General features: G+C 46.3%; 1 protein-coding gene across 2 annotated transcripts in view; it reads left to right on the plus strand.

Moving 5' to 3' along the window:
• The first annotated feature begins 416 nt into the window (after positions 1-416).
• LOC147604558 (single myb histone 1-like) overlaps positions 417-23,922 on the plus strand; it is a 29,144-nt gene continuing 5,638 nt past the window's right edge. Inside the window, exons 1-5 of one of the 2 annotated variants that reach the window (XM_086794858.1) lie at positions 417-713; positions 1,387-1,551; positions 1,914-2,143; positions 3,703-3,787; positions 3,900-3,983. In XM_086794858.1, coding sequence (XP_086650984.1) covers positions 1,402-1,551; positions 1,914-2,143; positions 3,703-3,787; positions 3,900-3,983 — 549 coding nt within the window. In that variant the 5' untranslated portion in view covers positions 417-713; positions 1,387-1,401. The remainder of the gene's footprint in view (positions 714-1,386; positions 1,552-1,913; positions 2,144-3,702; positions 3,788-3,899; positions 3,984-23,922) is intronic. The other variant, XM_086794859.1, reaches the window with a different exon arrangement.

A 23,922-nucleotide genomic window follows, 5' to 3' on the forward strand; every position in this document is an offset into this window, starting at 1 on the left:
CTTATCTCTACTTACACTTTGAGGACGAGCATTTTTTTTTTGGCAATTGGCTCGAATTAGAAAGTCAAAAAACACACACACCCGTGCATGCCATCGCTTTCGTAATCAAGGCTTGAACCCGTGACCTTGGGACTCTAGAGCAACACCTCTCTCTACAGCACTAATTTGTGATCGACAAATATGAACGCAAGAATAGCCTTGCCCGTCAGGGACGGGTCAAGCCACTAGTTTTTAGTATTAGTATATAGGAAGAAACCACTTTCAAAGGCTTTAGCACAAATAAAACTCAAATAATAATAAAACTCAAATAAGGGTTTACTATATAGGAAGAAACCACTTTAAAAGGCTTTAGCACAAATAAAACTCAAATAATAATAATAATCACAGTGAAAAGGATTTTGTAAAACATCCCAAATATATAGAAAAAAAATGTTCACTGCGACATGAAACCTTAAGGAAACCCTAATTTTCTCTGTGTTTTCTGCTGTCTCTTGCACAGAACCCTTTAAACGCTAGTTTTTTCTGTGTTTACTGCCAGCTAATTTTCTCTGTGTCCACTCTCGAGAAGAAGCTCTATCGCGGGAGGAACTGCATGCTCTGCGTTGCTGGCTTTCTGCAGCACCGATGCGGCTCTCAGAGCTTTCCGATCATCTTCGCCATGCGATCCTTTCGAAGATTGATCTTTGAGATTCTGCGGCTTGAAGCATACACGGGTAAAAATATGGTTTCTGTTCTGAATGATTAGAAGCCATTTCAGGGTTTCGGTGTGTTTGCTTGCATGATCAGGAATACAAAAGCGCCTCACCTTGACAAAATGCTAGATGAAACGGTTGAGAGATTCTCAAAAAGGAATTAAGTCGGTTATTATTCAAAAAGTATTAGCTATTCTCTTCAATTTTCTGGCCCCATCAAGATTGAAATGGAAGTATGTACGTACTAAAAATGAGTTTCCCGAACACTGGAATGCATTTGCAACAAGAACTTAATAAAAAATGCATGTACAGTACCATATTGGTATTGGGGTCTGTATACGACTCAAAAATCGGGAGTGTAGGGTTTCGGCACATGTTCTGGTATGCTCAAGAGTGCATTTGCAGCCTGGAATTGGGGTCTTAGGGACTTTGCACTTGGTTTTGAATCGTTGTGAGTTCGTTGTTGGCATGAAGCCTGTGGTATAGCTATGATCAGGAGTGCCTTTACAGCGGAGTTTCAGGGCTTCATCTTTTAATTTGGATGACCTTGAGTGCATCAGAGTAAGTTTAGGACTAGTGCCTTAGAATCTACCAGCATTAGAGTAGGGTTTTGATTTTTGGTTTCAGATATTGAGATTTAAAGGTTTTTGACAAGTGGTTTTAAATGGTTATTAATGCCTTTTTTTTCTGGCAGCATCAGAGTGTGTGAATGGGCAATCCAAAGCAGAAGTGGACACCTGAAGAAGAGGCGGCCTTGAGGGCAGGGGTGGAGAAACATGGCCCAGGGAAGTGGCGTACGATTCAGAAGGATCCTGAGTTTGCAATTGTTTTGGCCACACGGTCCAACGTGGACTTGAAGGTAAGCACCCCGATAGTTTGCAATTGTTTTGGCCACATTGTCCGACACGGATCTGAAAGTAAGCAACGTGAGCAAGAGACAATGCTTGACTTGTTAGTCTTGCTGGCATCATCACTTAGCTCATGACTAATGACATGGCCTGCTGACATGTCACATGTTGACATGGCTGTTGATATGTAGTCATCATCCTTCACAAACTTTGCTAGAATGATATGATGTGGGATAGAGGGTTTTTGGGGCACCATTTGTATTTGTGGTATGAGAGTATACATGCTAATCCATCAAGAGAATTCAAGCGGTAAGCATTGACAAATAATGGTAGACTTTGTTTATGAATTTATTTTTCTTCTAATTTTGCACAGGACAAATGGCGAAATATGAACGTTGGTTTAAGTGGACATGGATCGAGAGAGAAGCTGCCAAAGGCATTTTCGAAGCAGGGTCTTTTGAAGGGACCAGATGAAAGCATGTCCCCTGTCCCCATGGGTGTTCTCTCAGGAGAAATTTCAGCGGAGGAAACTCATGGCACTGCTGATACGTTGGCGTTGGCCTCTTCAGACAGCTCCAAAGACAGAAAGTTGCTGGACCACAGGTAGAATATGTCATCATCTTTGCGTGAAAACCTTCTAGTTGATTTAAGCTCACTGTTTTACACATGGGACAAGGGTTTCTATGGTTTGGATAACTGGACAAGATCTTATGTGTTCTGTTTGGTATTGGGATTTGGAACTGTCGTAGATCTCATGTAATAATATTGTCCATAGCCGGTTAACCTTTTGTGCAGCTCAAGAGGGTTGAATACTAAAGAACTGCACTAGATGCTGTTGTCCTGAGGTAGTGTGCAACTTTGCTGCTATTAATGTTGTGGCAGACATTTTCCTTGTCACACACCTGCTGCAGAGCTCCTCCGAGAAGATGAGGCTGTGGAACTAGGGGTTAGAGATGTAACTGGCAGGTTAAAACAGAAAGCAAGGAACACAGAAGCTAGACTCTAAGAGAGATTCACTGATAGAGTGCACGAAGTGCTGGGTCCCATCAGCCAGCCTCCCCTCTCCTCAAGGAGTATTTGCTGCAATGATACAAGAGTGCAACGTACAAGGTAAAAACTGAGTAAAACCGTGCAACAACTACCTCATGGGGCTTTCTTGATCTTATGGGCTGGGAATGCATGTGAAAATCTCTGCTAGAATGCAAGAAACACACTACAACCTGATAACTATAATCTTCTGTGCTAGATTTCAGGCTGCGTTTAGGGCTGGGTCTGGGGTATTTGATAGCTGGAAACTGTGCACTTGAAAGGCGGAGGATGAATGATGAATGGGGGTTTTTGGGGGTCAGAAGATGGCCTATCTATAGGACAAGTAGCCCCCTCTTTGACTGGTGCGTCAGATAGAGCCTTCTGCAATGTGCAGCCATCCATTCTCTAGCCTCAGAGTGCAAAATGAGGAATATTCAGCAACAGCCAGCAGTTTGCAACCCTTTCTGTTCTTGCACTTATCACCAAAGGAAGATAATCCACAACGGGGGAAAGAGAGGGAGGCTTGTCTGGCCATTGGAACCTAGTGAGGGTGTGCTGTATACTAATTTTCAACCCTACTTTTGTGTCAAACCTCAGCATTGGCAAAGTCCCAACCCGTTTCGCCAAGGAGAACATCTTCTCAACCTTATTGAGATGCCTGCATACAAACTTGCTAGTCGATGGAAGGCATTGGGGAAGCCACAATAGTTTGGAATGCTACATTGCGACATCACGTTAAGCTTGGCATTGGGAAAATAGGTTATGAGCATCATTTCTAGGTGTTAAAAGCATAACCATGCCATTGCCATTGTGGTGGCGGCTTGCAACCAGCCTCTCCTGAGGCCACAGCCTTGTACATTCATCAACTTGGTCCTAATTCTTACCGATGTCTTTTTTGATTTAAAGTGTTGGCAGGTAACTAACTCTATGGCATGGCACGATGATGTGGCATTCACATCCCAAGTCAACCATATCAACATTCTATGCATGTGCCTTACAGACCAACTAAGGAATATAAAATAAACGAGATACTTGCGACATTGTGTATTTGCTGGTTTCACTTTGCGGTAGGAGATAGTGGACTTATCCTCCTTGTTCTTATGTTATATATGTTGTGTTTTTCCATCATTTAGGTACACAGAACTGATTATCAATGCAATAAATGATTTGAACGATCCAAATGGCTGCAGCACAACTGCAATTGCATCCTTTATTGAGGTCCTTACTTCACGTTGGGGCCATTGTTCTGCTCCTGAGCAACATTTACTGACTGGGCTTGTCTTAATCCATCCCTCAAGGTAGCTAATGACATGCAAAATGTGGTCTTCAGGTTCACCATCCAGTGCCTTCAAACTTCAGACGTCTTCTAAGCTCAAAGCTAAGGGACATGGTCAACCAAGGCAATCTTGTAAAGGTATGATACTATCTTTTGCTTTTTGTAGGCTCAATTTAGCACTTCTTTGTAACGGGTTTCATTCAGGAAAACTTAAAGAGAATTTCCTTTCTTAATTTCATTATGGGTATGAATCTTGGAATTTTAGCTTTGTAGTTGCAGCATTGATCTTCAAAGCCATCTTTTTTGGGGTTTATTTTATTATCCATATGATTGGGTAGATTGCATAGCTGGATAGGTTACACAGTTTTTGAGGCCTGGATAGGTTACACAGTTTTTGAGGCCTTAACCTATTTTGTTTTTCGTAAAAAGTTTTGCTCTTGGGTGCCGTTGCAAAGAGTGAGCATCCCACCCCATGCCACTGTATTTGGTGACCCTACTTAACCGGAACTGGACCTGCTTAATGCAACGTTTCTTCGCAAGCCTGGTGACATGCTAATAGTCTTGGCATTTTAGAATAAATAGGAGCTTCTTTTGAAGTCCGGGTTGCGGCCAGCTGCTTTCTTTATCCATCCATTCTGTTAGCAGTCATCTCCTGTCTATACACTATGTCAGGGCCTCTGTTGTGGGTGTGCTGGCCCGTTTTTGGTGTCTTCCCATTTTTCCCATTTTTCTGGAGCTGTGTGTGGGCTGTCGGCTGCCCTCAGGTGTCTGGCCGACTGAGTATGTGCTGCCCATGTGATCTGGTGCCCGTTTTTGGTGTCTTCCCATTTTTCCCATTTTTCTGGAGCTGTGTGTGGGCTGTCGGCTGCCCTCAGGTGTCTGGCCGACTGAGTATGTGCTGCCCATGTGATCTGGTGCTGCCCGACTGTATCCAACTGCTGGCCGACTACAGATTTGCTGGCCGGCTGAGTTTTTCTAGAGGTCGTGGGCACCAGGGCAGCAGTAGGCTGGCCGACTGGATTTTTCTGGTCATGGGCTGTTGTCGGCTGTCTTTGAGCTGGCCGACCAGCAGCCAGGGGCCATATAAAATGGCCTCTTGCACACACACTTCATCATTGTATATTTCCGGGATTTATTGGTGTATATAGCAGAGTTACACAAGCTTCTCTCTCTCTTTCATTTGTGTATTGCTCTCTACAGCAATTGTCTTCATTTCCGTTGTGCATTCTGACATGGTATCATAGCCCCAGGCGGCTTGAAGCTTGGAGACACTGGGGGTCAAGGGTTTGCTGATTGAGGTGCTGATTGGAGACTGTTCTAGGCTGCACGGGACTTGGAGATCGGGTAGAAGGTGGCCATCACCGTTGGACAGCCACCTTGCATTCTATTTGCAGCCTCTTCTTCTTCTTCTTCTTCTTCTTTTTTCCCACTCACTCCCCCTTCACAAGACCTTGTGAACCCTTGAGATGGCCGAGAAGCACGTGAAGATCCCGGTACTCCCCATGTTCCCGGTGGACCGCCAATTGGACGGGAACAACTACGGCATATGGAAGGTAATGATGGAATCTGTTTTGGAGTCCTATGACTTGGCTGATTTCATTGTTGTTGGGGTTCCACGGCCGGAGTTGAAAGAAGGGGAGTTACCCTCTATTCGGAAGGAATGGGAGGCACAAGCACAGTTATGGGATCGTGTTAGTGCCCGAGTCCGTTCTTTCATCTTTCTCAATTGCATACCAGAGGTGATCAATCACATAAAGCATATGACGCTGGCCAGAGGGATTTGGCAGCATTTGGCTTCTCTCTACAACTGGGTATCACCCATGAAGAGAATCTCCTTGGAAGCTCAGATGTGGGCGATGAATCTTGGAAAGTCGTTGACGATGCGGGAGCACATCAACAAGCTGTAGGCTCTTCAGTAGGAAGTCCTCCAGGCAGGGAAAGAGATATCGACAGAGGATATGGCCATAACGTTGTTGTCACATTTGCCCTCTCAGTACTCAGCCTTTTACTCCTCTTTGATCACCACCAGTGGCAGGCTCAGCACTATCACATGGGAGGAGCTTGTGCCCATGGTCTTGGACCAACGAAGAGCGATTCACGAACTCTCCACAGGGCGGAGGTTTTGAGGCCTTGACTGGCCAATGGTCAAAAGGCCGTAACAACAACAAGGGCAAAGGGAAGTCTTCATCGGAGAAGTCTTTTGAGACCGATTCAGACCGAGAGAAACTGAAGGCCAAGAGGACTTGTAATGATTGTGGCGAGAAAGGCCACTATTGGAGGAAGTGTCCCAAGCGGACTGGCAAGAGTGCTGTTTCTTCAGCTTCAGCTGCAAAGACTCCCACCTTTGTGCACTTGGAGATGTTGGACACCGATGCTTCGTCTTCTTCAAGCGAGGAGGCAGTTGGTTTCACCGCCAAGGATACTCGGGAATGGATTCTTGATAGTGGTGCTTCTAGGCACATGACTCCTTCCCGTGACTTCTTTTAGGATCTGAAACGGGAGTCGGGTCGCATTTTCATTGGCGATAACTCCACCATACCGATCCACAGTGAGGGCCGGATGGAGATCATTCCCGATGGCAGAGGGGGGAAGCATTCCTGTCGTGTTCTTTACGTTCCCGTACTTGGTTTTCATATGTTGTCAATGCATGAGGTGTGCAAGACCGGCTTCCGGGTGGAGTTTGAGGAGCATTTTGTTGCTTCACGGGACCGCACGATTGGCTAGGTTGTTTGGGAAGGCGGCGTAGAGAATGGTATATACAAACTCTCCGCACTCTGCTCTTTGACAGGTTCTCAGATTGGTGATTTGTGGCACTTTCGGTTTGGCCACTTGAATGTGGATGCGCTGCGCCAAGCTTTCCGGGACCAGATGGTGGTTGGCTTGCCAGATGTTGGCAGCAAGCAAGGACGCTGTAGTTCTTGCATTCGTTGTAAGTAGCATAGGGAATCTTTTCCGAAGTAGGCTTCCAGGCGGGCTTCGAAACCTTTGGAGTTGGTAAACACTGACTTGTGTGGACCTATACAGACAGCATCCTTGGGATGTTCTTTGTATTTTATGTTGCTGCTTGATGATTGTAGCAGATTTACATGGGTTTATTTTCTCTCACAGAAGGACAAAGCTTTTGCTCGGTTCAAGGAGTGGCATGTGATGGTGGAGAAAGAGTCTGGCTTGCAGATAAAGACTCTTAGGGCTGACAAAGGAAGAGAATTTTCGTCCAATGCATTCATGCGGTTTTGTGCGGAACATGGCATCAAGCAGGAGCTGGCCAATACAGGTTCGCCTCCCTCAGAGAATGGAGTAGTTGAGCCTAAGAACTGGACTTTTGATGAGCATGTTCCGGTTTCCACTGTTGATGAGCCACCACTTATTGGAGACCCAGATGATTCTGATGATGATTCCCAATCGATTGTTCCAGTTGGACAGCCTCAATTTCAGTTGACGAGGTTGAGCCCGTAGCTGGAGATGAGCCCCTGCAGCAGCAAGAGGCTCCGTGTTTTGTTGGAGTACCCAGGTGGTTGGTAGACACCCTTCGGGAGTCTAAGTGTTACGAAGCTTCCCTCCGAATGGACCACACAGGACGGACCTCGAAGATCGCATAGAGTTCGTGATAAAAGTCATTCAGTGGAGCTTTAGAGGTAAACTATGCTTTGATGTCTCGTATCATGCGGGACAAAGAGCCCACTTCCGTCAAGGAAGCCCTTGCACAAGATTCTTGGAGGAAAGCCATGCAGGTGGAACTGGATGCCATTGAGAAGAATAACACTTGGGAGTTGGTTCTGAGGCCGTCGAAAAGGTCTGTCATTGTTGTCCACTGTCAAGTGGGTCTTTAAGACCAAGTATACGTCAGATGGGTCGGTGGACAAACACAAAGCCAAACTTGTGGCTAAGGGTTATGCTTAGTGGCCTGGCATCAACTATGAGGATACCTTTGCACCGACAGCGAGGATGACCACGATTCAGTCCATTCTTGCCCTTGCTTCTTCTCAGCGGTGGCCCGTATTTCAGATGGATGTTAAATCTGTGTTCCTTAATGGTGACTTGCAAGAGGAGGTGTATGTTGAGCAACCTCCAAGCTTTGAGGTTCCAGGATTAAAGGGGATGGTTTACAAGTTGCGGAAGGCCTTGTATGGTCTTAAGCAGGCTCCCAAGGCTTGGAATCAGAAGATTGATTCCTTCTTTCTACGGACTGGATTTCAGAGATTGGTTGCAGATTCCAATCTCTCTCTCTTTCGGGAACATGGTATGGTCACATTGATCATTCTTTATGTGGATGATCTCATTCTCACCGGTGGTCATACGGAGCACATTGTAGTGATGAAGGCTGCCTTGTTGAAGGAGTTTGAGATGACCGATTTAGGCTTACTCCACTTCTTCTTGGGATTGGAGATCTGGCAGACCCACAGGGGGTTCTTTGTCTCTCAGTAGCTGTATGTCCATGAGTTGCTTGAGGCCTTTGGGATGGAGAATTGCAAGTCTATCATGTCGCCGATGGACCCGAACACGAAGCTTACAGTGAATGATCCTTGTGAGCCGGTTGATGCCTCTCTGTACCGGAAGCTGGTTGGTTCATTGATCTGGTTGCTCATCAACACTAGATTGGACTTGAGCTTTCCTGTGGGGATGTTAAGCTCATTTATGCAGACGCCATTGAAGTCTCATTGGGACACAAGATTGCGGATCTTGCTGTATCTGCAGGGTACGAAGGATCTTGGACTCTTCTACACCACTAGAGGTGAAACGAAGAAACGAGTTCTACTCCAAGGTTGGAGTGACTGAGACTGGGGAGGAGATCCAGACACGAGGAGATCTGCATCAGGCTACAATTTTTCCCTCGGCTCAGGAGTAGTTTCATGGAGAAGCAAGAGGTAGCGAACTATTGCCCTGTCGTCGACAGTTTGGACTTCTCTCCTTGCTTTGTTGGCCGTACACCCGGTTGTAGCTGAATTCTTATTCTCTCTCGGTTTGGGGCTGGTCGACTGTAGAAGTGGTGCTCTTATCTTTGTAAACGGAAGGGCAACTGTACACGGAAAATCTTATCAATCATGAAATCTGAAAATACACATAAGCATGCCAGATAAATCAAGATGACGAATTTGCACAGTACACCACATTAGGGGCCAGAAGATGGGCTGACCCCCCCCCCCCCCTCCCCCCCCCCCCCCCCCCCCAGATTACCAAAAAGGAGTCTCCTTCCAATACAACTTTGCGGGTGCCCAGGGTTCACCACTGGCTGCACCTGTTTCTTCCAATACAATATGAAAACAAGAAAACATAACATAAACTGAATTTGTTGATAATTCTCAGCACAAGTGAGCATTCCCGGCATCAAGCACATGCAGGACAATTGTGGACAGTCCATAGCACTCCCACATCAGCCCGAGACAACTCAACATCATCGTCTTCTTCCTGTCTGGCTCGTAGAGCAAGTCGACCAGCCCTCAAAGGCTGTTTTCAGTAGTCAACCAGCCCTCAGTAGCCTCAGAAGAAATTGACCAACAACTGCACACAAGCTTGCAAGCCCCCGGTTAGAAGGAAAACTGTCCAGATGCCCACAACCAGCTCTTCCTCTGTGTTTTTATCCTCTGTCCAGCCTCTATTCAAGCTGTAAATCAGCCGCTAGTAGTGGAGAACATGCAGAAGGGGTCGGCCAGCACCTCCCATGCACCTGTTAGGTTTTTGTCGCGATAGACGGCTGTAAACAGCCCGTAGAAGTAGTCTACCAGCTCCCATGCACCCGAAAAAGCAGGCGCCTCACATAAAACTGGAGTCTTACTCAAGATTAGAGCTCATCCGCTAGTTTTAGCTCCCACGTGTGCTTTTTAGGTCTAGAAGGGGGCGCCTACTTGAAGGAGGTCCAAATAATGTCTAGTGCCCAGCTTTTGGCGGCCACGTGTATTAAATAAGTCCTGCTCAATCTGTACTCACTTATAAGTTGTCCGGTCACTTATAAGTGAGTGTGAACCTACACCAATAATTATTAGCATGTGAACTCATGAAGCTATAAATTGAGTTTTCGAGAATACTTACCAGCTGCAAAACACATATAGACCACCTGTCAGTCCCAAACAGGTGTGCACATATATGTCCACAAGGTGCCCAGGCGTCCTAGTCCCATGGACAACGCAGGCATTGTTGAGGCAAACAAGACAAGTCATCCAAAGATAAAATCAAAGTCATGCACACACATGAGTGCAGCTAGACTGGAAGAAACACCGGAACCTTCCCAGAACATAAATACAAAAAATCTCCAAGATAGCTAGTCCCAGAGAATTTCATCATGTCAGGCTCCATGGGCCATACATGTATACCCGGCCGTTCTGGCTCAATGCGGTGTATTTGTATTTTATATGGTTCTTTCACTGTGACTTCATGTTTTGTATCTGGTATTTGAAGTGTTGGTCAACTATTCAATTGTTCTGGGTCCCCTATCGGATTCATTGGTATCAAAGCCTAGGCTTTCTCGGAAGTAGAGGCTTTCTTCCAACAATGAGAAAGAGAAAAGATCAAAAGTGGGGACTACAATGATCAACAGTTTGGTTATTGAGCTTATGGAAGCAGTCGTGTGTCCAGAGCATGAGTAGTAGAAAGCTTGGCATAAGGATTTATGGATTCACAGAATTGATCCTCGAAGTATGGAGTTGGTTTTATGTGCCCGTGTTCAGCACTTGTTCCATATGGACTATTCTGGATTTTGAATCAAATTTTGTTCAAGTGAGTTATATGGAGCTGTATCTCAAGGTATCTTATGTGTATGCTGAAGAGAGATTAATTTTGGCTTCACGACGAACCTGGCAAAGAAAAGCTAAGTATACTTCGAGTTTTACCAAGTTGATGCTTTTTGCCAATATTTGGAATTTTGTACATGTTGAACTTGCTGATGCAAGTGGAGAATGTTTCTCATGTCTATCGTGAGATGTGTTTCAGGGAAGTTTTTTTTTTCTTTTGAAAGGTGTTGGAAAACACTTTGATTCTGGAAAAGGCTTATCTATGATTTTAATAAATAGTTTATGGTTTTGGTCTTGTGTATTGGAGGCTCCTAGCAGTATGGGATGCTAGAATTGTCGCCTACACAAGGATCTCATATGGGGAATATTCTAGTGGTATGGGACGCTAGAAGATGTTGCATATGCGGTTACAAAACTATGAACTATTTATCAGTATCATGGATTGGTTGATTCTAGTCTATGAGCTGTTTTGAAACCAACATGGCAAGTATTCTGCGCTCGAAGATATGCAGGGTTGTCCTGGACAATAGAGTGCCAGTTGAGCTTCCCTAGCTTGTGCGAACATGTGCTTATTTTGGCGACTTTGTAGAGAAGGATTTCTCACATCGATCATGCCATGGCACATTCCTTTTGCGTGTATGTGGATGGATCCCCAGGAAGGACTCTGGTGTGAGCCTACTGACATGGCAAGAGAACATGTGTGGCTTGTAGGGCTTGACATGACAGAACATGTGTGGCTTGTGAGGCTTGACATGACAGAACATGTGTGGTTTATGGAGCTTGACATGACACGACATATGTGGCTTGTTAAACTTGACATAACGGAACATGTGTGACTTCTGAGACTTGACATGGTACCATGTATGGGTTGTGAGGCTTGACATGACAGAACATGTATGGCTTTTGAGGCTTGACATGGTAGAACATGTATGGCTTGTGAAGCTTGACATGACAGAACATGTATGGCTTGTGAGGCTTGACATGACAGAACATGTGTGGCTTATGGAGCTTGACATGACACAACATGTGTGGCTTGTGAAGCTTGACATGATAGGACATATGTGACTTATGAGGCTTAACATGACGGAAACATGTATGGCTTATGAAGCCTGATATGACAGAACATGTGTGGCTTATGGAGCCTGACATGACAATGTGCTCTTCTCACAGTACATGTATGGCAGATACAGCCTGACACGGTGTGCTTTTCTTATAGTACATGTATGGCAGATGCAGCCTGACATGGTGTGATCCTTTTGAGGACTAGCAATCCTGGTACTCACTTTGTACTTATGTTCTGGGAAGGAGTCAGCATATCTGAACATTCAAAAAAGCTGTTATGGATTTATGGATATTCAGGACACAATTGGTTCTTATGCTTGTGTCTTGTTATTATTAGAGTTGACTCAGGATATGGATACAGTTTTCTTGATACGGTTGGCTCTTGTGCCCGTATTTGACTTCGGACCGTGGATCTAGAATTATGTAATACTACTGATGGACAGTGGATTTGCTATATTCGAAGGATATTTCAGTGGTATCAGGCTTATACAGTTGCGGACAACTGTCTTATAAGATGGAGGGGATGTCACCAATTTGGTCCTCTCACCAGTCTTGAACAGTGTTTCACACACTGTTTGGAACCAAGGTGTGAACGGGGATTTTCCATAGAAGAAAGCTACAGCATTTTACTGGCATGGTTTGGCCTGAAAAGATGGCCATGCAGCACGGGATTGTATCCAATAAAGTGACTTATAATATCTATAAGTCGGTGTGTTCACTTATCATTAATGATGGGCCGGACATACTATTGTTTTTGGGCTTGGACAGGTAGACAAAAGGAGGCACCTAGATGAAACTTCGGCATCAAGCCAAGAAAAGCATAAAAGCTGATATATTTGGACAATTGGGCTAAAACTTGGAGTACAAGCCAAGGAAAGCATAAAAGTGGATATTTTGGGCATACTCAGCCTCTTTTGGCAAAAACGAAAAGCACCATCTTATAAATAGAGCTGGTCGACTTTATTAAAAGGGGAAGAGGGGGTTGTTTTATAGGAGGGGAGGGGCATGAGATCAGAAGCGACCAGCAGCATTTTGGACTTCTCTCGTTGCTTCGCTGGCCGTACAACCAGCTGCAGCTGAATTCCTATTCTCTTTTGGTTTGGGGCTGGTCGACTGCAGTAGTGGTGCTCTTATCTTCCTCTTTTCTGACTGGCTGCACACAGTATAGCAGCCAATTGGCTCGTCTCTTTGTTGTGCTGGTCGTACACTGCAGCAATGGTTCAGCAGCAGTACGACAATCGTACAGCAATACAAAGTTGCCGTGCAGCATCCCTACAGTCAGCCCCATGTGTGGTTTGTCAGCTAGTCTTTTTCCTGGTGCCCTAGCAGGCAAAAGGGCGGTGTTTTGGGGGCTGATTATTGGGACTGTTTGTGACAGCTTTGAGGCTTTCTTCGGGGGTTGATCTGAGACCCATTTTTGGGGCTGATTTGGCACGGAGTTCGGGGCAACTTTTGGCTCCGTACCGGGCTGATTTATGGATGGTTTATGAGCTGATTTTTGGGGACTGTTTTGGACAGCCTCTAAAGCTATGTTTGTATCTTGGCTCTAGACTGAGTTCTAGGCAAGAGTTTTTGTGCTGATGCTTTGTGGAAAATCCGATGCTGTATGCACCCGCACCTTGGTATCTTGTAAAAGCTTCTGTGTGAATATAAAAGTTCCTAGGGGGGCCGGCCGTTCCGGCTCAATGCGGTGTATTTGTATTTTATATGGTTCTTCCGCTGTCTTTATGTTATGTATCTGGTATTTGAAGTGTTGGTCAACTATTCAATCGTTCAGGGTCCCCTATCGGTTTCACTTTTCCACGAAGAGAAAATTTGTCGGCACCTCAAGCTTTAAAGTATTTCTTTCGGCCAACTATTGCCGAAGGACATTGAGGCTTATGTGCGTCAATGTATGGCCGGTGAAGCTTGGAAGAGAGCTATATGGACTATTGTGGATAGGTTCAGTAAGAAGGCTCATTTCTTGCCTGTCACATGCACACCCAGTTGGTGTACATGTGGCATGGCATTCTTGGCATTCATGAGCATTTAGCATAGCATTCTTAGCATTAAGTGAGCATTAAGCATGGCATTCAAGCATTAAGCCAGCATTGTGGGCAGCCGACAGGAGTGTACAGCAGCCGACTAGGCATTATGGCCAGTCGTGAAAATATTCAGAAGCCGACAGGGCATTTCAACCAGCCGACTGGCATTATTCATAGTCGTGGACATTTTCTGTAGGCCGACAGCAGTATGTACTACCTGACCAGCAGTAAATTCACATATAAAAGGAATGACACATCATTTAGCCCTGTCAGCTCTCCATCGTTTTGGTGGTCTTCAGCTCAATACCCTAGGAAGGTGTGGAGTTCAGCATTCAGCAGTACAACAGTCCAGCATTCAAAGTCAACATTCAGAACCTTTCAGTCAAAGTCAGCATCATCATCATCATAGATCTTTTTAGATCTCAGTTATAACCATTGCATTGCATTGAAACCATTCTATATCTCTTAAGTGTTTCTAAGTAAAGTTTAGTTAAGGCTAAGGTTGTTTTACACGATCAATCCCTCGCATGTCACATTGCCGGTCCGGAAGATCATTAAACTGAAGCACATGGTCAATTTGTTTCTTGCACATGTGTTTAAGCATCATTGAATACCCAAATCAATAGTGGGTGACACGGATCGTAGTATTGATAGTTTGTTCTAGAGGGGTTTGTTTGACAATATGTGCATGAAGCAAAAAGCTTCTTGAACTTGTGGGCTACATATGTATGAGCCTGTTGGGCCAGCACTACTTGTGAACATGATGGTAACATAATGAAACCCAGCAGGATCGTCGAGTGAGCTGCGAGCTCCCCCCGCACCTGCCTGCTTGCCGTCGCGTTCGTCCCTTCCCTTTGCTCTTGCCCAGCCCTTGCCCCCCTGCCCGTTTCGTCTTCGCCTCCTCTCCTTGCTTGTCCTCCCCCTCCCCCCCCCCCTCCGCCCCCCGTGTCTCCGCCCTTGCCACCCTGCCCGCCAGCACCATTTGTGCCCTCCGCTCATTTTCGCCCCCTTCCCCCTCTTCACCTGCCTTTTCTCCCCGGTCTCCGCCTTCGCCTCCCCCATTCTTCCGCCCCAGTGCCCCCCCCCCCCCCCCCCCCCCCCCCCCGCTTCGCTCGTGCCTCTTGCCTTGTCGCCTCCCTCCCCTTTTGTTTTTTCTCTGTCGTCGTCGACAGAGCCCTCAGCTCGTGGGTAGTTCTCTACTTTCGGCAAATTTCGGCCTCTTCTGGTCTTCGCCCCCAGGGGGACTTGGCACCCGCTCCGTCTCCCCCGACTGAGGCCGCCGTTACTTGTCTATCATTTTCAGAAGCGGACTTGCAGATTCTCGCTATGACTGTTGCATCCCTAGAGGCCTCCACTTTGGTATGCAAGATTGTCGGTAGCCGCCCCGCGCATGGCCAACTCAGGGATCTTCTTCAGACTAGCCTACTAGGTGCGCCTGTAAAGATCGCAGATATTCATCCATTGGGGCGTGGCTACTACTAGGTTGAGTTCGATTCACCAGTGACGTCTCATCTTGTTGTGCAACCCATTGCATTGTGTACGGCACATGCCTTCTTTGCACGGTGACAGCATGGCTTCGACTCGGTATTTGACCCTCTAGCTAGAGTTTGAGGCTTTCCCGTGATAGTCTGCTTTCTAGGCCTCAGGAAGGAATACCTTCCTCTTCTCCCGGTGATTGGTGGTGCTATCAGGAGAGTGATGGAATCCCCCCTCCCATCCCTGCCTCGGCCCTCGCATGAACAGCCGGGATTCCATCTCTACGCATTTGTGTTGCCTCGCCATATTCTGTGCCTGTTGGAAATTATTTCATCCCCAGATGGGCTTTCCCATGCATATTCATGCTTGTATCTATCTCCATATGAAGCCTTGCATTGGCATATCTTAGCAGAGATTATTCATCATTTTTTCTACCATTTTTTTTTTGGGTATTTTTAAGGCATTTTATAGCATTTTTTTTGCGACAGCCATGTTGTCGGCCTGCAACAGCTGGCTGACCAGCATACTAAGGTAGTATAAAAGGGCTGGCTCCCTTTTCCCTCAGATCATCTCTCTTTTCAGCTTCTGCAGTGATAGGCAGCATCTACGGACCTCCCTCATGCTGCTCCATGTGATGTACTATCTTTTCTGGTGATATTCAGCAGTGATCTTCTTTTCTCCTTTATGCTTGCTGTCCATACACAGTGTTGTACAGTTCTTCCAGCATTTCTCTGTGGGTATCACAACATAGAACCCATTCTTTCATGGTATCAGAGCGGGAAACATCTACAGGGACATGCGTTTTCTATTTCCATGCCGCTGTTGACTGTTTTCAGCATATAGGAGCTGTTCACTTGCTGCGTTTTCTTCATCAGTAGCCTGCGTTTTTCCTGTGGAGCTGCGTTTTCACTCTGGATTGCCTCAAGTGCTGCAATTTCTTTCTACAGAGCTACTTTACAACCTTTACCATTGGAGAGTCATTCTATTCTCTTCTCTTTCTGGTTCCCTCCCACCCACCTTCTCTTCTAGTCTTTCTAAAGGAGGCTTGGGCTTTTGGAGGTGATGGCTTCTGGAGATCACGATTCTTCCCTCTTGGGGATTCTCTTCTCTTCCCCTCTCATCCCTTTGGATGATTATCTTCCTTCCCTTGTGCTGTTTCATGCTGATGCTATTATTGCAGATTTTCTCTCCTCTCTTTCAGAGGAGGATAAAGGTTCTTCTATAAAGTAGGTGGATGAGTTTGTTGAGACCTCACAAATTTTGGAGCTTCCTACGTTGGCGGCTTCTCCTGTGGCAGTTGCTTCTCCTTCTTATGTCTCAGAGGAGGCATCTTTTACTGTCTTGGAGCCTGTTCCTACTTCGAACCTGGCAAATTCAGCTATCACTGATGATCAGTTTGTTCCAGTGGTTGTTTCAGTTTCTTCTTCTTGAGAGGAGGATTCTACTTCAGTCCTGATACTTGTTGCAGATGGAAAGGAGGTACCATTTTTGTCGGAGCCATCTATGGTTCCATCTCCTGAGGGCTTCTCTCTCCATATTGATCCTGTTGTTTCGTCTTCGATATCTTCTCGATCTTCTCATGGCTTCTTCCGGAGACCTTCTCGGTATTCAGGTGTACCATATCTTCGCGAGCTTTGTGTCTTTTATGAGGAGGTTGTTCCTTCAGACTCTTTGGAGGATTTTTTGCAGCGTGCCGGAGTTGGTCCACCCATCTGGCACTGAAGAGGAGATGTTGAAAATTATTTCATCCCCAAATGGACTTTCCCATGCGTATTCATGCTTGTATCTAGCTCCATATGAAGCCCTGCATTGGCATATCTTAGTAGAGATTATTCAACATTTTTTGGTAATTTTTAGGCATTTTATGGCATTTTTTTTGCTACAGCTGGCCGACCAGCATACTGAGGTAGTATAAAAGGGCCGGCTCCCTTATCCCTCAGATCATCTCTCTTTTCAGCTTCTGCAGTGATAGGCAACATCTACGGGACCTCCCTCATGCTGCTCCATGTGATGTACTACCTTTTCTGGTGATATTCAGCAGTGATCTTCTTTTCTCCTTTATGCTTGCTGTCCATACACAGTGTTGTACAGTTCTTGCGGCATTTCTTTGTGGGTATCACAACATAGTACCCATTCTTTCAGTGCCTCACATGATATCTATTCCCAACCTTCAGGGCGACCTCATTATGCACAGAATGGAGTACTCCGGCTTGCCAGGCCAATGTTTCATTTGCAGGCAGATGGGTCATCTGGCCAAAGCCTGCCCTCGGCGTCAGTCCAGGATACCGCCCCGGTGGTTCCCCCTCCTCCTCCTCGCTCAGATCCGCACCAAGGGGCCGAGGGAGGAGTAGGTTCCTAGGCCGTGGAGCACCAGGTACCGACCATGGATGAGGAGAGGAGCTTGAGGAGGGGCCTAGCCTCTTTACAACGTCTTCAGGAGAGTTTCCCAGACAGCCCGTGGATTGAGAGATAGAGTGCTGCTGCCCGCACAGAGATTCGGTCCATTGAGGAGAGGAGGGTGGAGTACATATATCATGCCAGGGCTTCATTCTAGACTCAAGTTGGTGACATAGTTATTGGAGATTTCTTTGAGATAGCAGGCCCCCATAGGAGGAGAGACGGTATTCGCAGGTTGCGCGGCAAGGATGGAGCTATTGTTTCTGACCCCCCACATGTGAGAGCCATCGCCATGGATTTCTTACGATCTCTTCTCACTGGTGCCCCTTTATACCCCCAGGTGATGGACGCGTGCGAGAGAGTCTTGAGGCACATGAGAGAGGTGGTTCCTCCCTCCCTTCGGTCTTTCTTATTGACCCCTTTCACTTTAGAGGAGCTGTAGCATGCATTGAGCTAGGACCATGTGAAACAACTGGGACAAAGCGACCAAACGCTGGGCAGAACTGTGCATAGGCTTTAGGCGTCTGTGAAGCTATCTTTGAGAGTAATACACCGGCCCGAGGACTGAGGGAAGGTGTGCTGCAAACTCCTGAAGAGACTGAGCTTCTATGCCTTGGGCTGAGAGCACAAGTAGGCTGAAAGTATGCACAGGCACAGGCCTAAGCATACATGCTTGAGTGCTGATGTTGATTTCTGAATTTTCTGACTGACTGAATGATGATTTTGGGACTGAACTGCCTCTTACCTTTTTATATGGTCCATAGGTGCTGGTCGGCTGCCTGAAGAGGTTGTCGGCCTGCAAATAATGCTCACGACTAGCTGATGTTGGCATTAACATGCCCTAATTACTGGTCGGCTGGTGCAACTGAACCCGACTAGCATCTAATGCTGAGTCGGCTGCTGTAAATGATTACGACTAGCAACTAAAGCTGAGTCGGCTACTGTAGCATGGTCGGGTGGCTGCCAGTCTTGGCCGATTGGTGCCCAAGACCTCACTTGGTTTGGCCGACTGCTCCAAAGCCTCCCAAAGGCTGTTCGGCTGAGCCTACAAAATAGCTAAGGGGTTTAGCTACCCTTTGCAAGGCTAGCCACCTCTTGGGGCTGCCGTAGGGCTGGCCCCCTTCTAAATGATATGCAACTACATGCTCCTAATGCAATCTATTGCTATGGCTGACCTCTGCATGCTCCTGAATGATGAACACTTGCTGAATTCTCCACAGTGGGTTAAGAGGATTGACTTGGCACTGGCTGGGAGACTGACGTACGTAGCTCGTGCCTGACATGTCCCGGATTGGGCTCACAAAGGGGTCACTACATACGACAAATAAACCCTAAAAGATACTACTTCTGTACATGAATCTTGCATTGTTGATGAGCCAGTTTGCCACCATGTACCACAGTGCATGGGTGCACGTGAGAGGAGTTGGCGGAGGCGGTGACAGCATTACCTAGGGGAAAACTCCCGGGGGCGGATGGACTTCCTATCTCTTTCTTTCTTTGCCATTGGGACCTCATGGAAGGTGGCCTTCGTGTTGCCTTTAATGAGATTATGCTCACAGGTGCCATGCCAGAGCGGCTCACAAAGGGCTTGATTCATTTGATTCCGAAGGAGGGTGGTGACAGATTGGAGATCCGACAGTGGAGACTTTTTGCCGTGCATCAGGAGCGCCGGAAGCCTTCTTGAGACTTTGGAGACCTGGCCCTTTCCTCATAGATAGAGGCGGTGACCCCACTTGGCATTACAGATCACCTGTGTGGTTGTTCCCCCCCCCTCCCCCTGTATGAGATAGCCTTCTCCTCACAGAGCGGCCAGCCGGAGGAGAAGAATCTCTTCCCCTTATGATCACTTGTTTCCCGCCCTTATATGAGGCGAGTTTGTTTTTAGCCCTTCGTGGTTGTACTTAGCCCTCTGTGGCTGTTTTTCATTAACTAATTGAAGGATCTTTTTCTCGAAAAAAAATATATGTGCATGAAGCTTCTCGGCCAATCATCTAGAGACAACATCTAGAGACAGACAGATAGAGTGAAGCTGCAAATTCAGCCATGTTGGGTGTGCTAGAGTGCTACGTGGCTGATCAAAAAACCATGTGGAGAAAGTATTTGCCATTGGTGGAGCTTGTGTACAACAACACTGTGCATTCCTCCACAGGCAAGGCACCTTTTGAGGTGATTTACAGTAAGGTGGTGCTACCACCAATACTACGCACAAAAGATGAGATCTTTTCAGCAGATAACCATATAAGAGATTTGGAGGAGGCCTTTGCTAAAGTGTGTCCAATCATTGAGAAGTCTCAAGACACTCGTACAAAGACAGCATCAAAGGGAGAAGGACTTTGTTGTTGGCAATTGGGTCTTGTTGAAATTTGATAAAGCTAGGCTCATGAAGAGGCTTGGTAAGGAGGGAAGCGCTCCCAAGCTTTCTAGTAGATACTATGGGCCATTCAAAGTGATCAAGAAGGCATAGTAGCTTCCATTGCCGAATCATTGGAAGATCCAAAATGCCTCTCATGTTAGTCTTGGACATAAGTATGTGGGGCCAAAGTCCAGTGAGCCCGTTAAGGAGGATCCACCAGATGTGGAAGAGATGAAAGAGATTTTGCAGCCTGAGTAGGTTGTCTTCCACAAGGAAAAGAGGTTACTTGGAGGTGACTTACAATAGAGATACTTGGTTGAGCTCGGCAGCATCCTTAGCCATGGATGCAAAGTGGTTGGATGAGTAGACTCTGAAAAAGTATCCACAGCTCTTGGACAACTACTTGGAAGCTTTTCAGCTCTGACCAGCCCCTTAGAAGGGGGTGGGGGGGGGGATGGGATGTCACCATTTGGCTTCCCTGTGTTGGGGTAAAGGCGTTATGCCCACCCTTATAGTGTGTACAAGCCCATAAGTTATAGTACATAGTACACTTAGTACTTTTAATGTACTAAGTGCACTATGTGTACTAGTGCAATATACATGTGTGATAGGGGAGTCACACACTCATGCTTTTCATGAGTTGACTTATCCCCACAACTCTCTCTCTCTCTCTCCCTTGCTTCTCTGTGTATGTCTCCCATGAATGATCTCTAAACCCTAATTTCAGGTTTCTCCCCATCAACTGGTATCAGAGCAAGGTCGCCTTCTGAATCTTCCTTGGAGCTGGTCGCCTGCTGAATCTCTGACAGAACTGCCTGTATTTTTCTTGATCTCTGCCCAGCCAGTAAGCGTGGGCTGGCTCAACTGCTGCCCCTTCCACTCAGGCGCAGCCAATCAAGCGAAGAAGCAGCAACATCTGAGCGAACAGCAGCCAAGGCAGACAGGCATCAATAGCAGCGCTAATCGTGTAGCGCTGCTAGGCGGAGACGGCGAAGGCAGCAACCAGGCGTGTTAAGCGCGTGAGTGAGCGTAGGCGAAGGAGCTTGTAGTAGCGACCAGATATACGCAGGCGAAGCAACATCACTACCCAATTTGCGTGTAGCGCGTAAGTGCGCTAGGCGAGCGAAGCGCTACCAGGCGGGCGTTGCATCACAACGCAGGCGACAAGCGGATTTGATCGGCTGGTCCACAAAACGGGCAAAGGCAGCATAGCGAGGATGTCAGCTCTACACAGCGCCAGGCGTTGAGCGAAGGCTGCTGGGCATATGTCGTCGGCTGCTGTGCGCATGCTGACACTTTGTACATGCTCTGCCGCTACTGATGCTCGACGTCGAACTGCTGCTGCTGGTCGTCAACGCCTCCCGTATACTTGCTGCGCAGCCAATCTTCTAGCAGGCGACTTGGCGACTCTCCTCCAAGCAGCAACTGGGTTGAGAGAGCAGCAGCAACTGCATAAGCATCAGCATCAGCAAAACCCCCTCCTGCAACAGAAATCAACCTGCAAATCAGAGAAATTCTGAAATTTCAGAGGTATTCTGCTTCAAATTTTTTTTTGGGATTTGCAATTGAGCAAATACAGTAATCAATTGAGCAGGTACAGGTGCCCAATTGCTCAATTTTGAGCAAAATTGGCAAAATTGGGTGACATTGGTCACAATCAGGATCAATTTGCAGGAAATTGGATGTCGAAATTTGGGGCTTTTGATGTAATTGTGCAATTAAGCACTCATACATGCTGTATGATGTGAAAAATCGCACATTTGGGCAAAATTGCAGCAAATTGCAGCAAATTGCAGTGCAAATCAAGGGGCTTTTGTGCCGATTGAGTTGATTTGCATGCAGGCAATCGCATTTGATGCTGTGGATAATGTGCTGATGCCTTACAAGCACTCAATGTGCCTGTAAATCAAGGGGCTTTCATGTATTTGATGTATATGTGGCCAGGGGGAAGCATCGCAAACACTCTGGATGCCTTTATGTGCGTCAATGTACCATGCATGATCAGAAATTGATCTCAAATCAAGGGGCTTTTCAAGTTTGTATGCTTGTTGAGCTTGGCAAAGCAGCAGGCAAGACATTTATGCCTTGAATCCTCAAAAATCAGCTTGCAGTCAAGGGGCTTTTGCCCAATTTCTGTTCGGGACTGTTTTATGCAGTGTTCGTGACTGTAAAAATCTGATTTTCACTCATTTGGACAGCCAGGAGAGCATTTATTGCTACTGTACCTGCTGGTACAGATTTGGTACAGATTTGTACATGTTTTGGCATGGCTGTACACTATTTTGAGTGATCAAAAGGTTCAAATTCAGCTGCTGAAATTGCCGGTACAGGTTTGGTACATCATTGGTGAGCACTTGGTACTGCTGTACAGTACTTTGGAAGGGCAAAAGAGCACATTTAAGGTGCTGTCCAAAATCTGCAGCAACCAGATTTTGGTGTTTTCATCACAAAAAGTGGGAGAAAAGTTGCATTCTTGCTTCCGCAGTGGGAGATAAAGCTTGGGAGAACATTTGTGAGCACTTTGTGTGCTTTGGGTGCAGTGTTTGCACATCTTTTTGGTGCAGTGTTTGTACATTTGTAGGGAGTCAGGCATTGACAGGTTGCATTTTGCTATGGCAACCACAGGTGAGAGCTCTTCATTGCTTCACATCAAGAAGCTTGAAGGCTCGCAGAATTATGATATTTGGCAAACCCAGTGCTACAATGTGTTGCTTCAGAAAAAGCAGCACAAACCTATCAAAGAAAGGGGTGTGATGCCCGCTTCTCTTACAGCTGAAGAGTGGGAAGATATGGATGAGCTGGCAAGATCTACTATCATGTTGTCTGTGTCAGACTCATTACTTTTCAGCATTCGTGAAGAGAAGACAGCTTGGGGAATGTGGCAGAGATTGCAGGACTTGTATGCCCAACAAAGTGCCTCAAGCAAAGTGTATTGGTTGAAGAAACTCATAGGTCTTCAGATGAAGGAAGGGGCTTCTATGACAGCCCATCTCAATGAGTTTAATGGTATTGTCAGCCAGGTTATAAATCAAAAGTTGGCAATGGACGATGAGTTCAAAGCCACTTTTTTGTTATGCACTTTGCCAGAGAGTTGGGACACATTCAGGACAGCCACTAGCAATTCGAATGCTATGCTGTCATATGCAGATGTTGAGGGTGCTCTTCTTCAAGAAGAGATGAACAGGAAAAACAACTCTGTTGGCAAGTCAAATGCAATGAATGCACGTGGGAGATCCCAGCAAAGGGGGAAAAGCCAAGAAAGGGGAAGGAGCAAGTCTCGCTCCAAAAAGGATTTGGAATGCCATTATTGTGGCAAAAAGGGACACATCAAAAAGCAATGCTACAAATGGAAAAATGATCAAAAAGAAAAGGGAAAAGGCAAAGACAAAGAGAAGGATGAAGCCAAAGATGTAAAGCCAAAGGGCAAAAGTGGAGTCAAGATCGAAGAAATCAATGTGTCACATGCAGGTGGCAGTGAGGATGAGGTCCTATTTACGTCTTCACTTGATGCCCATTCACTTCTTACAGGTGGTCATGGTATGCACTCATGGATCATTGATTCAGGTGCCTCCTTTCATGTCACAGGTTGCAGAGACTTGTTTGTCAGGTACACTGCTGGCAATGAAGGAGTTGTTTATTTGGGTGATAACCATGCATGCAAGATACTTGGCAGAGGTGATGTGAGGCTTGTATTTTCAGATGGCTCACAGCTTATGCTCCATGATGTCAGGCATGTGCCTGAGATCAAGAAGAATCTGCTTTCTACTGGACAGCTTGATGATGCTGATTATGTTACCACATTTGGTAGTGGAAAGTGGAAAATTAGTAAGGGCTCACTGGTTGTTGCCAGAGGCTCTAAGGTGGACACTCTTTATTTCATGCATGCAGGTGTTTGTCACCATGCTAATGTAAATGCAACCGAGCTGCCGGAAATTTCTATGTGGCATAGCCGGTTGGGACACATGAGTGTCAAAGGAATGGAGCAATTGTCTCGTTTGGGTTACTTGCCTTCTCTAAAGTTTTCAAGTTTTCAGTTTTGT

The sequence above is a fragment of the Cibotium barometz genome, chromosome 61 (assembly GCF_041138505.1).
Source record: "Cibotium barometz isolate CiBa-2024 chromosome 61, ASM4113850v1, whole genome shotgun sequence".
Classification (NCBI taxonomy): domain Eukaryota; kingdom Viridiplantae; phylum Streptophyta; class Polypodiopsida; order Cyatheales; family Cibotiaceae; genus Cibotium; species Cibotium barometz.